The sequence below is a fragment of the Oryctolagus cuniculus genome, chromosome 8 (assembly GCF_964237555.1).
Source record: "Oryctolagus cuniculus chromosome 8, mOryCun1.1, whole genome shotgun sequence".
NCBI classification, from domain to species: domain Eukaryota; kingdom Metazoa; phylum Chordata; class Mammalia; order Lagomorpha; family Leporidae; genus Oryctolagus; species Oryctolagus cuniculus.
The window spans coordinates 111,023,202-111,042,675 of record NC_091439.1 but is presented as its reverse complement, the minus strand read 5'-3'; the positions used below and the strand labels follow the sequence as shown (position 1 = coordinate 111,042,675).

The following is a 19,474-nucleotide window of genomic DNA, read 5'->3' as shown; positions in this document are numbered from 1 at the left end:
TGCAGGCTCAGGGACGGGATCCATCACAATGTCTACTCACCACCCCCACATCCCCCGGCCCCCGCCCCCACACTCTCAGTCGTGTTATTCCCCAGAGGCCAGTTTCTGGGTTAATTCTATTCATCGTTGCCACTTAAAAGATGACGAGTTATCTGCAACACTGACTTTATCAACACTGGCAGTCAGCACGCGTGTGTATGTCCAGTGCCCGAACGTTCTTCGTGTTTCTAGCGCTTTGAATCAAGTTTGGGATGATGCCGACCTGGGCACCGGCCCCTACCTGATCAACAGGAGTTCAAGTCCACCTGCACGGCAGGACCCAGGCATGATTCTCCAGGAAGGGAATTCCTACTTTATTTTTTAATTTTTTTTATTTTTTTTTTGCAAACAATTTTAGAGGCAGGGTGTTCAACTGATTGAAATTTCACAAGATTGACATTATTGCTTAAAGTGCTTGAATTGGTTACATTAAAAAAAGGTACAGATTATCTTAAATAAAAACTACATATTTTTAGTAACAAAACCAAATAAATGCTGCACAAATACAGTAACTATTTTTTATACAGAAATGGAAGCCAAAAATAAATTAATGTGATGCTAGGAGAGAGAAATTTAATCAGGCAGAAAAGCAGGCGAGAACTTCCCGACCCACGCCGTTTGCATGAGTCCCTCCCCACAGTGCTGATAAACGCCTTGACCACTGAATAGCAAACGAGGGCAAAACATTTAGTGCACAACACCGTAACACACATGAAGAGACAAGGCTGACCAAATGCAGCGCTTACAGACAACGTCCGCCTGCGATAAAGCTCTGCTCAAAGAAGCCCTCCGCTCCGACGACACACCGTCCACTGTCAGGCCTGGCCACGGAAGAAATGCAGGGGGCCGCTGCCGTTTCTTCCCTTCTCCCCATTTCCCTTAAATCCACCATACAGCAGGCCTGGCTTCCCACCCGAGTGGACAGCCTGCAGTTCGGTCCTTCACTCCCTCCAAACCCGTCCACTTCTTGCAGCCCGGGAGTGGAAAACTCACGGAGGGGGCGGCCCGGCTGCGAGCGCTGGGCTGGGATTCGCTCTTGGGGGAATGACACTCCAGCATACTGTACCACAACCTAGGGGCTAACGCAGTAAGCAACCAATGAAGCAGCAATGTCTTCTCTTGGAGAACACCCCGCAGCCACAGCTCTGCACTCCTGCAGGCCTGCAGCTGAGCCTTGTGCTTTCTGGTGGCCCGGAGTGGCCATCTGCCCGCCGTCCCCCACTCTGCGCTAGCAGTAAGGAATGCAAACCAGCCCCGTGTTTGTGTGCTGTCCCCTCCGTGGAGAGCGATGCCTGGGAGGGGAAGGTAGCTGCCCAGTGTTTGCTGAGGAAGAAGGGCGTGGAGCTGCCACACAGCTCGGGTTTTAAAAAGCTGAGAGTGGAGAAATGTGTTCTGGCCTTGTCCAACCTCACACAACCGCTTTACTCTTCTTCCCAGGATCTACCCACGGACACGGAATTTTAACCGACTCTTTCTACTGAAAGAATCACTTAAGTCATCGCAAAAATTCTTCTCATGTGCCCCAACCCCCAAAAAAAGCTGTACTGAACCTGTGACTTAGCATTTAAATACCACTCTCACAGGCTTCCAACCGAAACACAGTCACCTAATAAATTATCTGCGAGAGTTGTTGCAAAGATAAGTTTAATAGTTTTTGTTATGAATCAGTTCCAAATCTATTAGAGCTCAGCCGTCGCTTTCCCAAGCTTTGTGACATCTGGGTTGGTGACAGCACAGACATCGCCGTCCCCTGCAGGAAGTGCCTCTCTAGACGTGAAAGATTCACCTCCCAGGTAAGCGATCACTGCGCATGCTTCGTGGAGGAAAAACGAGGCAAAAACACCCATGAACATGAGCCTGCCTCGGAACCAGACCGTACATTTCTGCCACTTGCATGAGACAGGAACGTGAAGCGCACCCTGTTTTGTCTTCTCCAGTGAAAAGCGAAACGCTTCAGTTCAAGTAGGAACCAATGAAGTGTCGGCATGCGTATTTAAGTTCTGAGAAATCAACAGTTCAAGATATTTCAAAAATAAGAAATCCAGTTTTCATCTGGGTAAAGTGCTATCATCCTCTTCGGGGTTGCAAAACGGCCACGGACATCTCGCTCTCGAGTTCACATTCCGCCCAAAGTCTGCCCAAAGTCTGCACGTCCGTTCGCGCGCGTGACAGGTAACAGTGCGTTCACAGTACAGCCCCGCACGTGGAGGCCAGCCGACCTCCTCAAGGAAGCCACGGCTCATGGGGTGCGTGGCAAACCAAAAACCAGCTCCACGCCAAACGGACCCTCTGAATTAAAGGTACCAGTCCTCAGATGCTCGAATAAATACATACATAACAAAAGTGAAAAAAGGAAAAGGAACTGCGCTGAGATGAGGGTCTTCTCACGCCTTCAGGGAGTCCGGGCCAAAGAAACCGCCCCTGGGTGCCTTCATCCACCAGCCTGGGGACCCCTCCTCGGCCACCTTCCCGCGTCGCCAGCTCCAGGATGGCCTGCAGCCAGGGTGCCCGTCGGCCCCGGCACTCCCCCATCACCCAGAGAAGCTGCAGTGCGCGGCGAGGGCTGTGCCCGGCAGGGCTGGGCTGCACCACGTGCTGCCTCCGCCCTGCGCCATCAGCAGGACGGCAAAGACGTCCCACGGAGCTCGCCGGGGGCAGGACACTGTGGAGCTCCAGCTCACGGGGCCTCACGGAGGAAAAGTGGGGCCACCATCCTCCAACTCGCTTTTGGTAGAAAGGAGAGGAAAGCAACTATGCGCAAAAACGCCCTCCTGGCTTTGCCTGCCCTGGGCTCCCCGCTCCCCGGCCTTGGAATTCCCGTGTGGACAGTGCCCCGCTACCCCAAGAGACCTTGCTCTTCCCCGTGCCCCCGTGGGTCACCCGCTGCTTAGCTAAGCCTTCCCTCGCACAAACAGAGCGCAACAGTCTTACAACGCACACCTCCACCCAAGTCTGGGGCCCTGCTGTTGGGAGCGCGGGCAGCACTGTTTCCAGGGACACGTTTCTGGAATGCACTGGAAGGGGGCCCCGGGGGCCAGCGAGGAACTCTAGGCAAATCCCCCGAAACAGACTGCAACACTCGCAGGAAGGGCGCCCCGACTCCACCAGACGGAACACGTGGCGCGACACTCACCCCGCGTGAAAATCAGCAACTGCTATCCAAAGAAAAGTGACGGCACTCTGGTCGCCGTGAACTCGGCTTCACACTAAAACTAAACCAAGGGTGGTGCTGCGTGGAGAACAAAGGGGCAGAGGCCAATGTGGCCAGGCCGTGGAGACTCGGAGCGAGCCCTGGGCGGCCGCGGCGGCGGAGGAGGACGGTCAGATGGGGTCCAGGTCCCAGGGCCGGCGGGCTGCCCCGCTGCCTTGCTCCCACGGCCCCTACAGTTATTCTCGTGACTGATAAAATAAAATATATCCGGACTCTGAATTCTTTGATATATCTGACGTCAGGCCATAGAATTCTTCAATAGCTTGGGCGTCTATTTTCTGCAATGAAGGAGAAACAAAATCAGACACGCACTTAACACGAGCCCCACAGCAACAGGAGGAAGCACTGTGCTAACATCAGACACGTCAAGGGCGAGTGGATCATCCCACAGACGTGGCGGAGGTGCCGGGGCGCTGGGGGCAGCCACACTTGCACCTGCCCACGGCCAAGTGCAGGCAGGCACCCTGCAGAATCGGAGGCCTTGGGATTTCAGGTCAGCAGAGTGCCTCATCCTGTTTCCTTTAACTTCATTCTGCCAAAACTGCTGCCCTCACAGGTTAAAGCAGATCCCATCTCTGCGTACAGAATTCACTCCAGCTCGCATTCCTTGACAACAAAAGCAATACACGGAATGCTTTGGTATAATACAGACATCTCCAAGTCCAACTGATTGGAAAAAAACATATTTTAAACAATAACCGATACGAGAAAATTCCGAATTCCATTGTAGTAAAGGAATTTTAACAGGACTGTGACGTCTTCCTGCACCAGAGAGAACAGGACTTCCAAGCAAGGGAACTTCAAAGAGTCCGAGGGAAATGGAATTGAAGGGTAAGTTTATATCGGTGCAAAGAGCTGTTTGGAAACCATGCACAGTGTTTTAAGGATACGCACTGGGCCGGCACCACGGCTCACTTGGCTAATCCTCCGCCTGCGGCGCCGGCACCCTGGGTTCTAGTCCCAGTTGGGGTGCCAGATTCTGTCCTGGTTGCTCCTCTTCCAGTCCAGCTCTCTGCTGTGGCCCAGGAGTGCAGTGGCGGATGGCCCAGGTCCTTGGGCCCTGCACCGGCATGGGAGACCAGGAGAAGCACCTGGCTCCTGGCTTCAGATCAGCACAGTGCACCAGCCGTAACAACCACTTGGGGGGTGAACCAATGGAAAAAAGGAAGACCTTGCTCTCTGTCTCTCTCTCTGTCTAACTCTGCCTGTCTAAATAAATAAATAAAGATAGGTACTGTTCCTGAACCTCCTCCATCCCTTGGAGAATGGAGATGGACACGATTTGGTTTTGAGGGGAGCGCTCAGGCTAGGGGCCAACGGGACCGTGTTGGAAGGCGTCCACGCAGACCCGCCCCCCACGCACACCGACCTCCACGATGTCGTCGTCAAACAGGAGCCAGAAGCCATGACTTTTCACGATGGTGATGTAATGGCCACGATTAGGACCGCTGGAAAAGAAGGAACGGGAGGTCACCACCGGAGTGCGGATCTCCTACCAAGCTCCGCTCAGCTCCAGGGTGGGGCCACCGTGGGGATAAGGGACTGGGTGGAGCTCCTGTCCAGGCCCTCAGCGCGGGGAAGGGCACCCAGGCTCGGGGCCCAGCTGGCATAGTCCAGTGGGAAAACAGCGTCCGATTCGGCAAAAATTAACAAACGATGACCGCATACCTGCTACGTGCGGGGCCCTACTCTGGGTGTCAGGGAAAGAAGTGGTGAACAGATGACCCCCACGCCCCGGGCCTCGGTGCCACGGTGCGAACGTGCCCCACAGGTGCGCGGGCTGGGAACTGAATCCCCAGGGCAGCGGTGTGTGGAGGTGGCTCTGCCGCCTCCTTCTGGCGAGAGTGGGCTTGCTAGAAGTGCGCCCAGCCCTGCGCTCGCTCTCACGCGTGTGTGACGCGTGTGCTGCCTCTCACCGCACACCAAGAGGGCTCCCACCAGACGTGCCTCTGGATCCTGGACTTCCAACCTCCAGAACCATGAGCCTCACAGGCTCCCCGAGCTCCTAGGCTACTCTGGACGCCAGCCCAGGACGCCTGGGCGGGGGGTGGACAGGCACAAAGTACAGGCAGGGACAGGTTCAAGTGCTGGCGAGTGCCCCGAAGAGGAGCACACGGGGCCAGGGCGACGGGGGCGGCAGCATCTCACGTGAGGTGGCACGCAGCCCGGCTGACAACGTGGGACCCGAGCGGCAGGAATTTTCCAGAAGATAGGGACGGGGGGTTGGGGGGACATAGGCCACATGGCTCAAGACAGAAGTTTCCAGAACAGGGAACAGCAAGGAGGCCAAGTGAGCGGGGGCAGTGGAGCGGGGAGGACCGGAGAGGCTGTGCAGCCCGCGGGCAGGGAAGGGGGGATTTCAGGAGCGGGCTCCGTGAACAAGCTGCAGGCACTGACGTAAAAGGCACAGGCTGCGCCAACAGCGGACGGGACAACGGATGGAGCTGTGTGCACCTGCACAGCTGAGGGGCTGTAATGCTGGACCCAGAGCTGCTACCCGGGACAGCGCCGCTGAGGACAAGTCCCGCCCCCACCTGACCCCTTCACACACGGGGGAGGTCAGGGATCCGCTCCGGCCCAGGCTACTCCTTCGCTTTGCTCCCAAACTCCACCGGTTCAGTGCGGACCAAGCTTCCCGAGGGCAGGGCCCCACGCTGTGTGTTCCTCATCGCTGGCACGGAGCCCAGGCAGCTGGGAGCTATCCACACCACCTGTCTCTCCAGCAGGAGTTTAGAGCATCCCGGCTCGGGGCTGGGCTGTGGCGCAGCGAGTTAAGCCCCTGCTTCCTACACCTGTACCCCACAGCAGAGGGTGGGCTCCTGTCCTGGCTGCTCCAATTCCAATCCAGCTCCCTGCTAACACACCTGGGAAAGCACTGGAGATGACCCAAGTGCTTGGCGCCCTGCCACCCATGTGGGAGACCCGGATGCAGTCTCTTGGTTCCTGGCTTCAGCCTGGCCCAGCCCCAGCCATTGGAGCTATTTTTTTAGGAAGTGAACCAGCGGAAGGAAGATCGCTTTCCCTCTCTACCTCTCAAATAAATAAATAAATCTTGGAAGAAAAAAAAAAAAGAAAGAAAGAAAGAAATCCTAGCTGGCAGGATGTGTGACTTGGCACTGACTTACACCATGCTGCCCGCCAGGGCTTCCTGGCCCTCGTGACCATTACAGAGTCGAACGATTCCAGAACCCAGCCTCCCCTGGCCCTCACCTGTCCTCCCAGGTATGGGAGACGTGCAGGTCGTCAAGTGCCCTGTGCATCTGAGTGCTTCTGTGGCCACCACCCAGCCCCCGGCCCGCCTGGCCTGTCCACACAGCCACCACCACACACCCAGGTCCCGGCACCCCAGGACCTCCTCCAACCCTGCCCAGTGAGGGGCGGCAGCCAGTGCTCGCAGCCAGACTCCTGCATCCCCCCAGGACGGTAGCTAGGACTATGAACGGGGAACGCAGCTGGCTGAGAACTGACCAATAACTAACAGTCGAGAACCAAGAAAAGGCCAGTGGCTTCAAGCCAAGAGGCACAGGAGGTGCCGGACATGTGGACCGGCTCTGAGGCTCTGCAGCCCAGCAGTAGGGAAACAAGGGATCAGACTCCCCTTCCCGGCTCCTCCTGGCGATGGTGCCCCCACTCCACCCCCAACACCCCCATCCAGGCACACGGAGGGAGGGAAGAACTTGGTCTACACATTCCCTGAGCACAACCAAGGGCAGGCAGAACATAAACCCTTCCCAGCTGGGCAAAGAATAACAGAATACAATTCTCAATATTTAATTTATTTAATTTTAATTTATTTCAGAATTGTTGAATTTGCTCAGGGCCAGGTTTTGTAGCCAGCAAGGTAAGCCGCCACTTTTGACGCAGCCATATCATATCAGAGCACCGGTCCTGGTCCCAGCTGCTTCACATCCAATCCCGTGCCCCGCTAATGCGCCTGGGAAAGCAGCACAAGATGGCCCGGGTGTTTGGGCCCCTGCTGCCCACGTGGGAGCCCCGGACAGAGTTCTGGGCTCCTGGCTTCTGCCTGCCCAAGCCCCAGTTCTTGCAGGCATCTGGGGACTGAACCACCCGTGAATGATCTGTCTCTCTCTCAAAACATGCTGCTCAAAACATGCTGCTTCTCCACATCTAGAGGTTTGCTCTCTTATTCTTTTTTTTTTTTTAGGATTTATTTATTTTATTTGAAAGTCAGAGTTACACAGTGAGAGGAGAGGCAGAGAGAGAGAGAGAGAGAGAGAGAAACAGACAGACAGACAGATCTTCCATCCGCTGGTTCACTACCCCAACTGGCTGCAACAGCCAGAGCTGCACCGATCTGAAGCCAGGAGCCAGGAGCTTCTTACAGGTCTCCCACGTGGGTGCAGGGGCCCAAGGACTTGGGCCATCTTCTACTGCTTTCCCAGGCCACAGCAGAGAGCTGGATCGGAAGTGGAGCAGCAGGGACTAGAACCGGTGCCCATATGGGATGCTGACACTTCAGGCCAGGGCTTTAACCCACAGTGCCAGCCTCTCTTATTCTTTTCATGATTAAATACTGATTACAGAATTTTTTTTTTTTTATAAACTTTTTTTTTTTTTTTTGACAGGCAGAGTGGACAGTGAGAGAGAGAGACAGAGAGAGAAAGGTCTTCCTTTGCCGTTGGTTCACCCTCCAATGGCCGCCGCTGCAGCCGGCGCACCGCGCTGATCCGATGGCAGGAGCCAGGATCCAGGTGCTTTTCCTGGTCTCCCATGGGGTGCAGGGCCCAAGCACCTGGGCCATCCTCCACTGCACTCCCTGGCCATAGCAGAGAGCTGGCCTGGAAGAGGGGCAACCGGGACAGAACCCGGTGCCCCAACCGGGACTAGAACCCGGTGTGCCGGTGCTGCTAGGTGGAGGATTAGCCTAGTGAGCCACGGCGCCGGCTTGATTACAGAATTTTGAGAAAGAACTGAAAATTTTAATTTTTTAAGATATTGTAATCACTCAAAATGCCATATTATTAATCTGTTGCTTCCAGTTATTATTATCATTATTATTTGAAAGGCTGAGTTATAGAGACAGGAGGAAAAGAAGAGAGAGAGAGGTCTTCCATCTGCTGGTTCTCTTCCCAAATGACCACATTAGCCGAGGCTGGACCAGGCTGAAGTCAGGAGCCCAGAGCCTCTTCCAGGTCTCCCACAAGGAAGCAGGGGCCCAAGCACTTGGGCCATCTTGCACTTTTCCAGGTGTATTAGCAGGGATCTGGATCAGAAGTGGAGTAGCCGGGACTCAAACCGGTGTCCGTAAGGATGCCGGCGTTGCAGATGGGGAGTTAACCCGCTGCCACCACAGCGCTGGTCCCTGCCTCCAGTCTTTATTCACGCATCTTAAAACACTCTGGATCACACCATACAAACAACTTAGCTCTTTCTTAAAAATCTAGACTCCAGGGGCCGGCGCCATGGCTTACTTGGTTAATCCTCCACCTGTGGCACCGGCATCCCATATGGACACCGAGTTCTAGTCCCAGCTGCTCCTCTTCCAGTCCAGCTCTCTGCTGTGGCCCAGGAGGGCAGTGGAGGATGGCCCAAGTGCTTGGGCCCTGCACCCACATGGGAGACCAGGAGGAAGCTCCTGGCTCCTGGCTTCGGATAGGTGCAGTGCCAGCCGTAGCGGCCATTTGGGGAGTGAACCACCAGAAGGAAGATCTTTCTCTCTGTCTATAACTCTGTCAAATTAAAAAAAAAAAAAAAAAAAAAAAAACAACAACTAGACTCCAGCCATGAGCATTCATCTCTCCACAGTCCTTCAAACTCATCAGGATCATTTCCATCCAACGGAGGCTTACTGAACTACTTCCCTTATGGTAAACCTTCTATAGACAAACCCTGCTGTAATGCTACCCATTTGGTAAGTTCTCCAGGTATGCCTAAGGTAACCAGTAAGAGTATGGGGGAAGTGAGCATGCGCTGTGGCTGTTAAGATGTCTGCCCTCCACATCGGAGTCTCTGGGTTCGACTCCCCACCCTGGCCCCAGACCCCAGCCAGTTTCCTGCTAATGCAGACGCTGGGAGGCCGCACTGATGCTTCAAGGAGCTGGGTCCCTGCGGCCCAGGCTGGAGCCCTGGCCTGAGATGGGAGCTCTCCCTGCCTCTCGAGTACGAGGTACTGAGTGCCAAGCCCAGGGAGGGTGCAGCTGGGTGTACCTGCCACAGTGGACGACCACGGCCACCAGGTCATACATGCGGTCCAGGTTCACAGCGTCGCTGGACGTGTTGAAGAGCCGCAGTTCCAGGGGGAAGACGACGCGGTAGGAGAGCTTGGTGTACCTGTGCAGCTGCTCCATGTACTTGAACCGCTTCAGGTGCAGCGCCAGGATCATGGGCAGCTTTTTGACGCGCATCCTGGAAACCACAAAACGGGAAGTCAGGGGCGCCCAGCGGCAGTGAGGGGGACAGAAGACGCGTCTCCGGCACAAGGGCGCGCAAACACCCCAAGCTCCCAGGGAGAGAGGCGGCTCATTCCACAGAGCGGACTTCTCACAGCTCCTAGGCCAACCACAGCACTGCCGGCGTGAGTAAAGCAAGACACTGTGTGAGAGTGTGTGTGAGTGTGTGTGTGTGAGTGTGTGTATGTGAGAGTGTGAGTGTATGAGTGTGTGTGAGAGTGTGTTTGTGTGTGTGTGTGTGTGTGTGTGTGTGACAGGGAGAGAGGGCCCGGCCACAGGAGCCAGGCCACAGTGGGTACACTAAGAGTACGATGCACAGTTGCTCTCCGCTTCCCAGACAGGAAGCCAACTAGGACAGCACATCCCTACAGTAATCGAGAGGAAGGCAGGAAGCAGTCAGGAGGGAGGCGTCTGGGCTGGTGGGGAGACCCTGGGTCAGACACATCCCACACCGGAGCACCTGGATTCAGTCCCCAGCTTCCTGCTAATGCAGACCCGGGAAAGCAGTGATGAAGGCTCAAATAATTGGGTCCCTTGCCCGGCGCCATGGCTCACTAGGCTAATCCTCCGCCTGCGGCACCGGCACCCCAGGTTCTAGTCCCGGTCAGGGCACCGGATTCTGTCCCGGTTGCCCCTCTTCCAGGCCAGCTCTCTGCTGTGGACCGGGAGTGCAGTGGAGGATGGCCCAAGTGCTTGGGCCCTGCACCCCATGGGAGACCAGGAGGAAGCACCTGGCTCCTGACTTCGGATCGGCGCAGTGCACCGGCCGTAGCAGCCATTTGAGGGGTGAACCAACAGAAGGAAGATCTTTCTCTCTGTCTCTCTCTCTCTCACTGTCTAACTCTGCCTGTCAAAAGAAAAAAAATAAAATAAAATAATAATTGGGTCCCTGCCAATCACATGGGACGCCCAGCTCCTGGCTTTGGTCCCAGCCCAGCCCCAGCTGCAGCAGGCATTTGAGGAGTGACCTGGCAGGTGGCAGCCTCTCCATGTCTGTCTGTCTCTCTCTGCCTTTCAAATAAACAAATAAGAAATGCACTAAGTCAGTGAATGGCAGTGAGGAAGGAGACCAGTGGCAGGGTGTGGATGGGATGACAGACCGAAGCCTGGCAGGAGGCGGTCCTTGGCATCGGACACCACGCTCGTCCCACTCCCCACCCTGGGAAAGTCAACCCCTTCTCCAGCTCTCAGCTTCCTCGTTTATAAGACACAGGGGTTCTCTTGGGGCTACCGGGCCCAGCTCAAGTGTTCGCTGGTGCCGTAAACCCTTGGAGGTTTGTGCAGCCGACTGAGTCCCCGAGGCTCAGCAGATGCCGAAGCCCTGAGCGCTCCTGCAGCACAGGAAGCTCCGGGGTCTCTTCTGTTCCGTGCAGCAGTTCCCAAACACGTGCACACGGAGAGCTTTGACACCCCTCCCCTAGGAAGCCAGGACAGGGACGGGAAGCACCTTCCCCTCCCTGTCCACTAACAAAGGCCACCTACTGCTCCACGACCGAGGCGACTGATGCGACAAGGCCAAGTACACAGGCCCGGGTGCAGGGCTGGGGAAGGAGGCAGAGAAACGATTTCTACCCAGGCCTGGGCCTGACCCCTGCTAGGCCCCCTGCCCGCTCCTGAACCTCCGGGAAGATAAATTTCACTCAGAGTAATGGCTCCAAGGAGGATCGACGTGTCCACGTGCTTGGCTTCTTGGTGAATACTCGTATGGGAAACAAGTGGTCAGACCGTCCAGGAAGTGTGGCTGGTGGGGAGTCCTTATCTCCATGCCCTCGTGATGCTTTTGAACGACTGACTGACCGTCTCGAAGTAAGTCTGCTGTGCTAAGTGACGTCAGCGACCATACTGGGCAGCGGCCATGCGTCCCGTGCCAGGTCCCTTCCGTCATCTACCTTTAATCCCAGTGCTGGGTTCTGCATATGACTTTGTCCCTGAACACAGGCAGGAGTTGAAACCCCTGCCTTAGGTCAATGGCCCTGAGAGGCTGGAAACTTAATCCAATTGTGGAGGTCAGAGGTGAGGGCCCTGGGAGTGATTACGATCAGCTCAGCCGTGACGAATCCGGTAGCTAAGTGAGAAGACAGAGAGAGACACGCAGCCAGGCACACACAGGCTCCCGGCTCACCACGGGCCGCCCTGCACCACCTGGACTCTGAGGCCCCGCCGACAGGGCCCAGCTGATCTACACAGGTATTCCATCACGGAGCAGCTCATGAGAACGTGCGGGTCCCACCTGCCCACCAGTGCAGGCCGCAGGCCGGCAGCCAGGCCTTGCTGAGTGGGGGAATGAGCAGAGAGCTACGCGATGACTGATTCTGCAAGGCCAGCACTCTGCAGCACTTTGACCCGGCTGGCCTCAGGCCCGCGGAGCTGAGAGCCCAGGCCAAGCCCGATGCCCTGCACGGCGGGGCCGGCTCGCCAGCCCGGCAGCCCTGAGCCAAACCCACACGCACCTCTTCTGGGCCTCCTGCTTGCTGCAGCACGTCTCACAATAGTACTTCTGCTCGCTGCACAGCGTCTCCGTGTTGCTGAAGTCTCTGTAGGCAAAGACATCGTCATTAAAAACGGCCACACGCGCTGGGGGCTCACACTGGAACCGCCATCTGCCCTTTCCCGAGTGGGAACAGAGGCACTCGGAAAAGAGCCCTGGCAAGGCCCGGGCTGTGGTGCACTGGGGCCGGCACCAAGTCGGGTAAAACAACCCGTGGGAGGTTTTCACATTCAACTTTATCTTGCAGACACACACACACACACACACAGAGGAAGAAACTCAGGATTTCACAGAACCCCTGCGAGCTGGAAACTAAGAATTACAATAGAAAAATACTGCCTACAGTAAAAGCCCATGGTGATGCTCCTAGGTTGAAAGAAACCGCAGGTAAAATGCAAGCGATAGGGGCCATTCCCCACGGGCACTGGCTGGAGTCCCGGCGGCTCCTCTTCTGAAGCAGCTCCCTGCTAATAGCCGGGAAAAGCAGCGGAAGATGGCCCAAGTGCTTGGCCTCTGCACCCACTGGGAGAGCCGGAGGAAGCTCCTGGCCCCTGGCTTTGGCCTGGCTATGGTGGCCATCTGGGGCATGAACCAGTGGATGTAAGATAGATCTCTCTCTCTTTCTCTTTCTCTTTCTCTTTTTCCCTCCCTCCCTCCCTTTCTCTCTCTCTCTCTCTGAGAAAAACCACGAGGTTTTCCGCTACTTACTGAGCCTTTGTTTTTTGGGTTTTTTTTTGACAGGCAGAGTGGACAGTGAGAGAGACAAAGAGAAAGGTCTTCCTTTTGTGAGAAAGGTCTTCCTTTTGCCATTGGTTCACCCTCCAATGGCCGCCGCGGCCGGTGCACCGCGCTGATCCGCTGGCAGGAGCCAGGTGCTTCTCCTGGTCTCCCATGGGGTGCAGGGCCCAAGCACTTGGGCCATCCTCCACTGCACTCCCTGGCCACAGCAGAGAGCTGGCCTGGAAGAGGGGCAACCGGGACAGAATCCAGCGCCCCGACTGGGACTAGAACCCGGTGTGCCGGTGCCACAAGGCAGAGGATTAGCCTAGGGAGCCGCGGTGCCGGCCTGAGCCTTTGTTTTTAAACGTCACGGCTTTGCCTTCCGTTCTGGTCACCGAGACTCTACCAGGCTCCTGCTTCGATGCTGAGGACAGCATCCAGGAAATGACGATCCCTGGCAGACTTGAAGAGCTGGTGACATTTCCCTGTGCACGAGTGCCCGGCGCCAGAACAATCAGGCTAAACAGACGCCGTCGCTTAAACAGTGCCGAGGACGCCACGGCTCACACAGAACACGTCAAGAGGTAACGCAGATGGTCCTTTGCTCAACGCCCACACGTCTGCCGTGCTAGGACCTCGGGACTCGGAGTGACCACCCCCCATGGCTCACGGTCTAACAGACCTGCACCAGCGACCCAACAGCACCAGCCGCCCGGGCAGCTTCGACTTGAACCCAACAGCTTCCTGTGCACTCAGGAGCAAACCCACACTGCTGCAGGCTGTGGCCAGCTCTCTCCGGTGCCCTCTTCTGACCTGCTCCCCTGCACCCCATGCCTTCCCCTTCAGGGCTCTGCCTGCCCGGGGCATCTGCGCAGGCTGTTTCCCCACAGTGCTGAGTGCCCCTGGGCGCTCACCGTGCAGGGCTCCTCCTTGGGTGTCTCACAGCCTCATCCCCAGCGGCCCTCAAGAACGCACGCCGGCTAAATGGACGAATAAGCAAAGACTAGAGCGGGACGAGCCCAGAGGAAGAGGAAGTGAACTTGAACTCGGGTGATGTAAGAGGTTTCCCCAAGGGGCTACGTCCACGGGAGGTTCTCAGAGAGGGAACAACAGAGAGGGATGCCACAGAGCTCGGCAGGGTCACACAGGTGCAGCGGAACCACGGCTGCAGCGAGCCACCAGTCTCAAGTGCTCGGCAGCTGCGTGGCTCGGGGCCCCAGGCAGGTCTCCTCAGGGCCAAGTCCTAGTCAGACGGTGCTCTTCGGAAACAGGACCCGGCAGGAGTCAATGGAAGGTGTCGGAGGGGCGGGAAATCACGGAGGCTGCACCTCCCCTCGACACTCGGATTTCGGTGCAGCTGCACACGGCTGCATGGGGACGTCGGCCGGGGACGTCGGCCAGTTACGGCTGTGGGCTCCTGCCTGGGTGCACAGCACGCAGCAGGGTGGAGAGGGGAATGGGGAGAGGGCGAGTGGCGAAGGAGATCATCCTCGGAGTGTCTGCCTCTCACCAAGCGAAAGGGTCCACAGCCGGGAAAGCCCAGCCTTGGGGAAGGAGTCCAACAGGGTGCACTCATTCTGGTTTCTCGGCAAACACTCTCTGAAGGGTTTATGGATCCAGAGAGGCCGAAATGCAGCAAAGGTGAGAACCCAATTTAAATGGCCGATCTCGGGGCCGGCGCTGTGGTGTCAGTGGGTAAAGCTGCTGCCTACAGCGCCAGCATCCTATATGGGCGCGGCGCCGGTTCATGTCCCAGCTGTTCCACTTCCAGTCCAGCTCTCTCCTAGCATGCCTGGGAAAGCAGCAGAAGACAGTCCAAGTGCTTGGGCCCCTGAGGCAACCATGCAGGAGACCTGGAAGAAGCTCCTGGCTCCTGGCATTGGCCGGGCCCAACCCAGGCCATTGGGGCCATCTGAGGAGTGACCAGTGGATGGAAGATTTTTCTCTCTCTCTGTACTCTGACTTTCGACTAAATAAATCCATCTTTAAAAGGAGCTGATTTACAAACAACCACAGCCCCGATGAGCCCCAGCTGGCCAGAAGCCCGTGCAACAGACAGGGTGGTGCTCTCGGGCATCCGTGAGTTGAGAACTGGACAAGGAGGCAGTTAGAGAAAGGGGCTGGGGCGGCAGTGACCTGAGGCAGCGCAGGCACATCCGTCACACCAGACCGCTGTGACGACAAACACGGGCAGCTGAAGTCCAGGAACTTTCCTTTTTTAAAGATTATAGTATTTATTTGAAGGGCAGAGTTAAGGGGGCAGGGGCTGGGGAGGAGGTCTTCTTTCTGATGGTTCATTTCCCAAATGGCCACCAACGGCCGGGGCTGGGCCAGGAGCTTCCTCCGGGTCTCCCATGTGGGTGCAGGGCCAAAGCACTTGGGCCATCCCCCACTGCTTTCCCAGGCCATAGCAGAGAGCTGGATCAGAAGTGGAGCAGCCGGGACTCGAACAGGTGCCCGTATGGGATGCCAGCACTGCAGGCGGTGGCTTTACCCGCTACACCACCGTGCCAGCCCCCGGAAGCTCTGTTCTAAAGCCAGGGCACGGCTCATCAGAATCACCCGGGGAGCTTGGTCAACGATCGCAGTGACAACCTCAGCCCCACCTCCTTCCCCTCTCCCCTCAGTAAAGCCCCCCAGTGCGACGCAGGCATTGCTGTCTTACAAGCCCCCCAGAAGGCCTGAGGCACCGCCAGAGCCAAGAGCTGCCTTCCGGCGCTTCTCGAGGTGCACCTGCAACACCCAGGGACGTATCCAAACGAGAACCCTGGTGAGCTCCTAGGACAGACCTGAGCGTCCGCTTTTCTCCTGAGTCCCAGTCCGGAGGCCCTGTGCAAGGAGCAAGAACCTACAGCCGTGGTGCTCAAACCTGGGTGGTCTCGGAACCACTGGAATGTTCATTAAAACAGGCCTGGATGCCCAGGCCCACGGAGACTCCTGAACACACACTGAGGTTCCTTGATCTCCATTTTCACCAACTTCCTCGGGTGATTCTGAAACACGCAGTTCAAGTACCACCGAGCGGGGCCCACGCTGTGGCGCAGGAGGTTAAGTCGCTGCCTGCGATGCCAGCATCCCGTATGAGCCACCAGTTCAAGTCCCAAGTGCTCCACTTCTAATCCAGCTCCCTGCTAATGCACCTGGGAAGGCAGCAGAGGATGGCCCAAGTGCTTGGGCCTCGGCCAACCATGTGGGAGACCCGGATGGAGAGTCAGGCTCCTGGCTTCTCTTGGCCCAGCCCTGGCTGTTGTGGCCATTTGGGGAGTGAACCAGCAGTTGGAAAATCTCTTTGTGTTTGTAATTTTGCCTTTCACTTAAATAAGAGTCACGAGTTAGGCTTCTATGACAGGTACCAGAAAATACCACATATCAGAAATAACCAAAACTGAAACCCAGATCAGAGAAACCACGAGATAAGCACGTGGCAAAGGCTGCGCCTGTGAAAGCACAGGGCGGGGGGTTCTCAGAGTAAGTAGAGCAGGAATTTCTTACAGGAGATTAATTTTTTTCAATCAAGAGAGTTAGAAGGCCTTTCCCTACCGGCCGCCTGACTTCCCTGTCTGTGGGACACTGGGAATTTTACCAGGAGGAAGGCAGAGGACGGGCAAGTGGCATCAGGACACGGAGAGTGTGGAAGACACAGGCGCACGCAGGCAAAGCAGCCACGGGAGCCACGTGCGGATCACTGACATCAACTCCACAGTGGCTCGGATTTGGCCTGAGGCTGTTCCTGAACTGTCTGAAACAAAAGCCAAAATCTTTCTTTCTTTCCCAGCCTCCTCCCATCACAGAGGACAACCCTTGCTCAGGACACCGCCTGAGGCTTGACAGCGTTAGAATCAGAGCCAGCAGCCTCTCTGGATGGTGTCTGGGCATCCCAGCACTGACACGGCTCCTCGGGACAGAAGTCCAGGCAAACACCCAGAGCCCCCTGGGAGGCACAGCAGGAGGCTAATCCCAATCCCACAGTGCCAAGCATGATTCTCCAAAGTGACTACAACAGATGAAGACAGGAGAGACACGATGCTCAAGATTTATAATTCTAACTTCAAAGCCAAGTCTCCAAGAATGCAAACCAGAGTAAACCTTCAAAGGGCCCCAGAAAGATCACAATCATCCCTTCCCCTTGATCTCAGAGAAAAACAGCGCGAGACCCAGCTGACATCACCTGTCCCCAGGGTCTCCCTCCTGTGCTCCCCCTCCCTCCCTCCTCTCTTTCTCTCTCTCTCTCTCTCTCTCTCTCTCTCAAAGCCACCACCACAACCCAGGACTCTCCGCGAGACAGCACCTGGTGGCTTCTCTTTCTTTACCTGCGCCTGCGAGCAGGAGATCAGTCCAGCTTGCATCTGAGGGAGGAGAAACAGGTGTCTGACACAGCAGCTAAGATATATCTTGGGACGCCCACACCCCACACTGGAGTGCCTGGGCTCCAGTCCCCACTCTGCTGGCACACACTCGGGGAGGCAGCAGGTGATGGCTCAAGTGACTGGGTCCCTGCCATGCATGTGGGAGAACAAGCCAGAGTTCCTAGATCCAGGCTTCGACCTGGCCCAGCCCCAGTTGTCGCAGGCACTTGGGGAGTGAACCAGAGAATACAAGATCTCTCTGTGTCTCTCTCTCTGCTTTTCAAATAAACAAAATAACTACTTTTTAAATGGGGGGTGGGGTGGGTGGAACACCAGCTTTGACAGCCCAACAGATGGAATGGAATGATGTCCACAGGTGTTCAGAGGCCACTCCAAGCTCACCTTCCCGGCCTGAATACTGCCCAGTGCATACACCCTGCCCTCACCAGTTCCACATTCCAACATGCACATCCTTCCAGGGGAAAAAACCACACGGGGACACAAATGGGGGTTACATTCCTTTGAAAATCAGTTCCCCCACAGGCCGAAATCGTACCTAAGCACTCAGCCTGTGACCTGGCTGGCGGATCTGGAAGCTATGGCCAGTGCTGCTGGCCCTCCTGAGGGCTCAGGAATCGGCTGGAAGTGTGGGGGAGCAGCCCCCCTCCCTAACTCCAAATTCTCACCAAATCATGCCTTTGCCCTCATGCTTCTGCCACTAACGCTGGCACAAGTTCATTCAACTTCTTCCAGGCCCTGTGACTGTAAAACCTCAGGGAGACCGAAAATGGCATGTTAGGAACCCAGGCCATGGGAAGAACCACCCAGGAGAAAAAGGTCACTCTACCCCACGCACATGCTACAAACCACGAAGACAGACTCGTCCCAGGCACCTGGGCCAGAGGCGTCTGCAGGCAAGAGCTGAAATGCCCGCTCGACAGGACGCTCAGAGGCAACCATCTGCCAGGGATCGGGAAGGCAGCCAGCATCCTCCCCGTCACACAGCTGGAACCCCAACCTGTTCTCCTGAAGGGCTCCAAGGGGGGCTGGCATTGTGGCCTGGCAGGTTAAGCCACTGCCTGCAATGCTAGAATCGCTGATGGATGCTGGTTCGAGTCCCAGCTGCTCCACTTCAGATGCAACTCCCTGCTAATGTACCTGGGAAAGCAGCAGAGGATGGGCCCCTGCCACCCACGCGGGAGACCTGGATGAAGCTCCCGGCTCCTGGCTTTGGCCTGGCCCAGACTCCTGAGGAGTGAACCAGGAGATGGAAGATTTCTCTTTCTAAGTCTGCCTTTTAAATAAATAGACCTTTAAAAGAATGTTTAAAAATGAAAGAGAGGGAGGGGCAGTGCTGTGGCGTAGCAGGTAAAGCCACCTCCTACAGTGTCAGCATCCCAAACGGGCACTGACTCGAGACCCGGCTGCTCCACCTCTGATCCAGCTCTCAGCTATGGCCTCGGAAAGCAGAAGATGCCCCTGCACCCGTGTGGGAGGCCTGGAAGATGCTCGTGGCTCTTGGCTTCAGATTGGCTCAGCTCCAGCCATTGTGACTATTTGGGGAGTGAACCAGCAAATGGAAGACCTCTCTCTGCCTCTGCCTCTCTGCAACTTTGCCTTTCAAATAAATAAATAATCTTAAAAATTAACTAATTAAAAAGAGGATTCCAAGTACACCACACTCCAGCAAGAACCGCTCTGCCCTGATTGCTACTGAGCAAAATCAACAGTGCCTTGTTGTGCAGCACAAAACGTCTCTGAGCTGGGACCCGGCAGGAGAGGGAGGCACGCATGCCCCCGCGCTCCAGGCAGGTCTGTCTCCTTCCAAGCTCTGCTCGTGTCTGTGTGTTCCCAACAGAGAGGGAGCACCGGGAGGCCCTGTCTGATCTTCACTCGTTACCAGGGCACTCGCGACCTCCCGCTGGAAGGCAGGGAGGAGGGAGGGGCTGTGTCCCCACAGCAGGCAGCTCCGAGCACGTCTCACTGCCCAGGGCCTCTGCCGCCTCCTCTCCAGAGGCTTCCTTCCCTGAGTGCTCGCCAACGAGACGGGAGAGACACAGGGAAAGGCAGCTCCCTCACCGGGCCTCAGCTCCAAAGACGAAATTTTTAAATAACAGACCGTCGTAGAGTAAGGGCAAAAATCTATTTACTTAGCGAACTGTATGGTTGTGTGTGTGTGTGTACACCCACTGGACTGTGTGTTGTGTATGAGTGTGTGTTTAAGTGTATGTGTGTTAATGTGTGTATGTGTGAATATGTG

General features: G+C 56.2%; 1 protein-coding gene across 2 annotated transcripts in view; it reads right to left on the bottom strand.

Moving 5' to 3' along the window:
* Positions 1-352: 352 nt before the first annotated feature.
* USP46 (ubiquitin specific peptidase 46) overlaps positions 353-19,474 on the bottom strand; it is a 66,927-nt gene continuing 47,805 nt past the window's right edge. For both annotated transcript variants that reach the window (XM_070048123.1, XM_070048124.1), the window contains 4 exons: positions 12,111-12,194; positions 9,419-9,616; positions 4,620-4,698; positions 353-3,528 (listed from right to left, as the gene is read on the bottom strand). In XM_070048123.1, the coding sequence (XP_069904224.1) occupies positions 3,427-3,528; positions 4,620-4,698; positions 9,419-9,616; positions 12,111-12,194 (463 nt within the window). In that variant the 3' untranslated portion in view covers positions 353-3,426. The remainder of the gene's footprint in view (positions 3,529-4,619; positions 4,699-9,418; positions 9,617-12,110; positions 12,195-19,474) is intronic.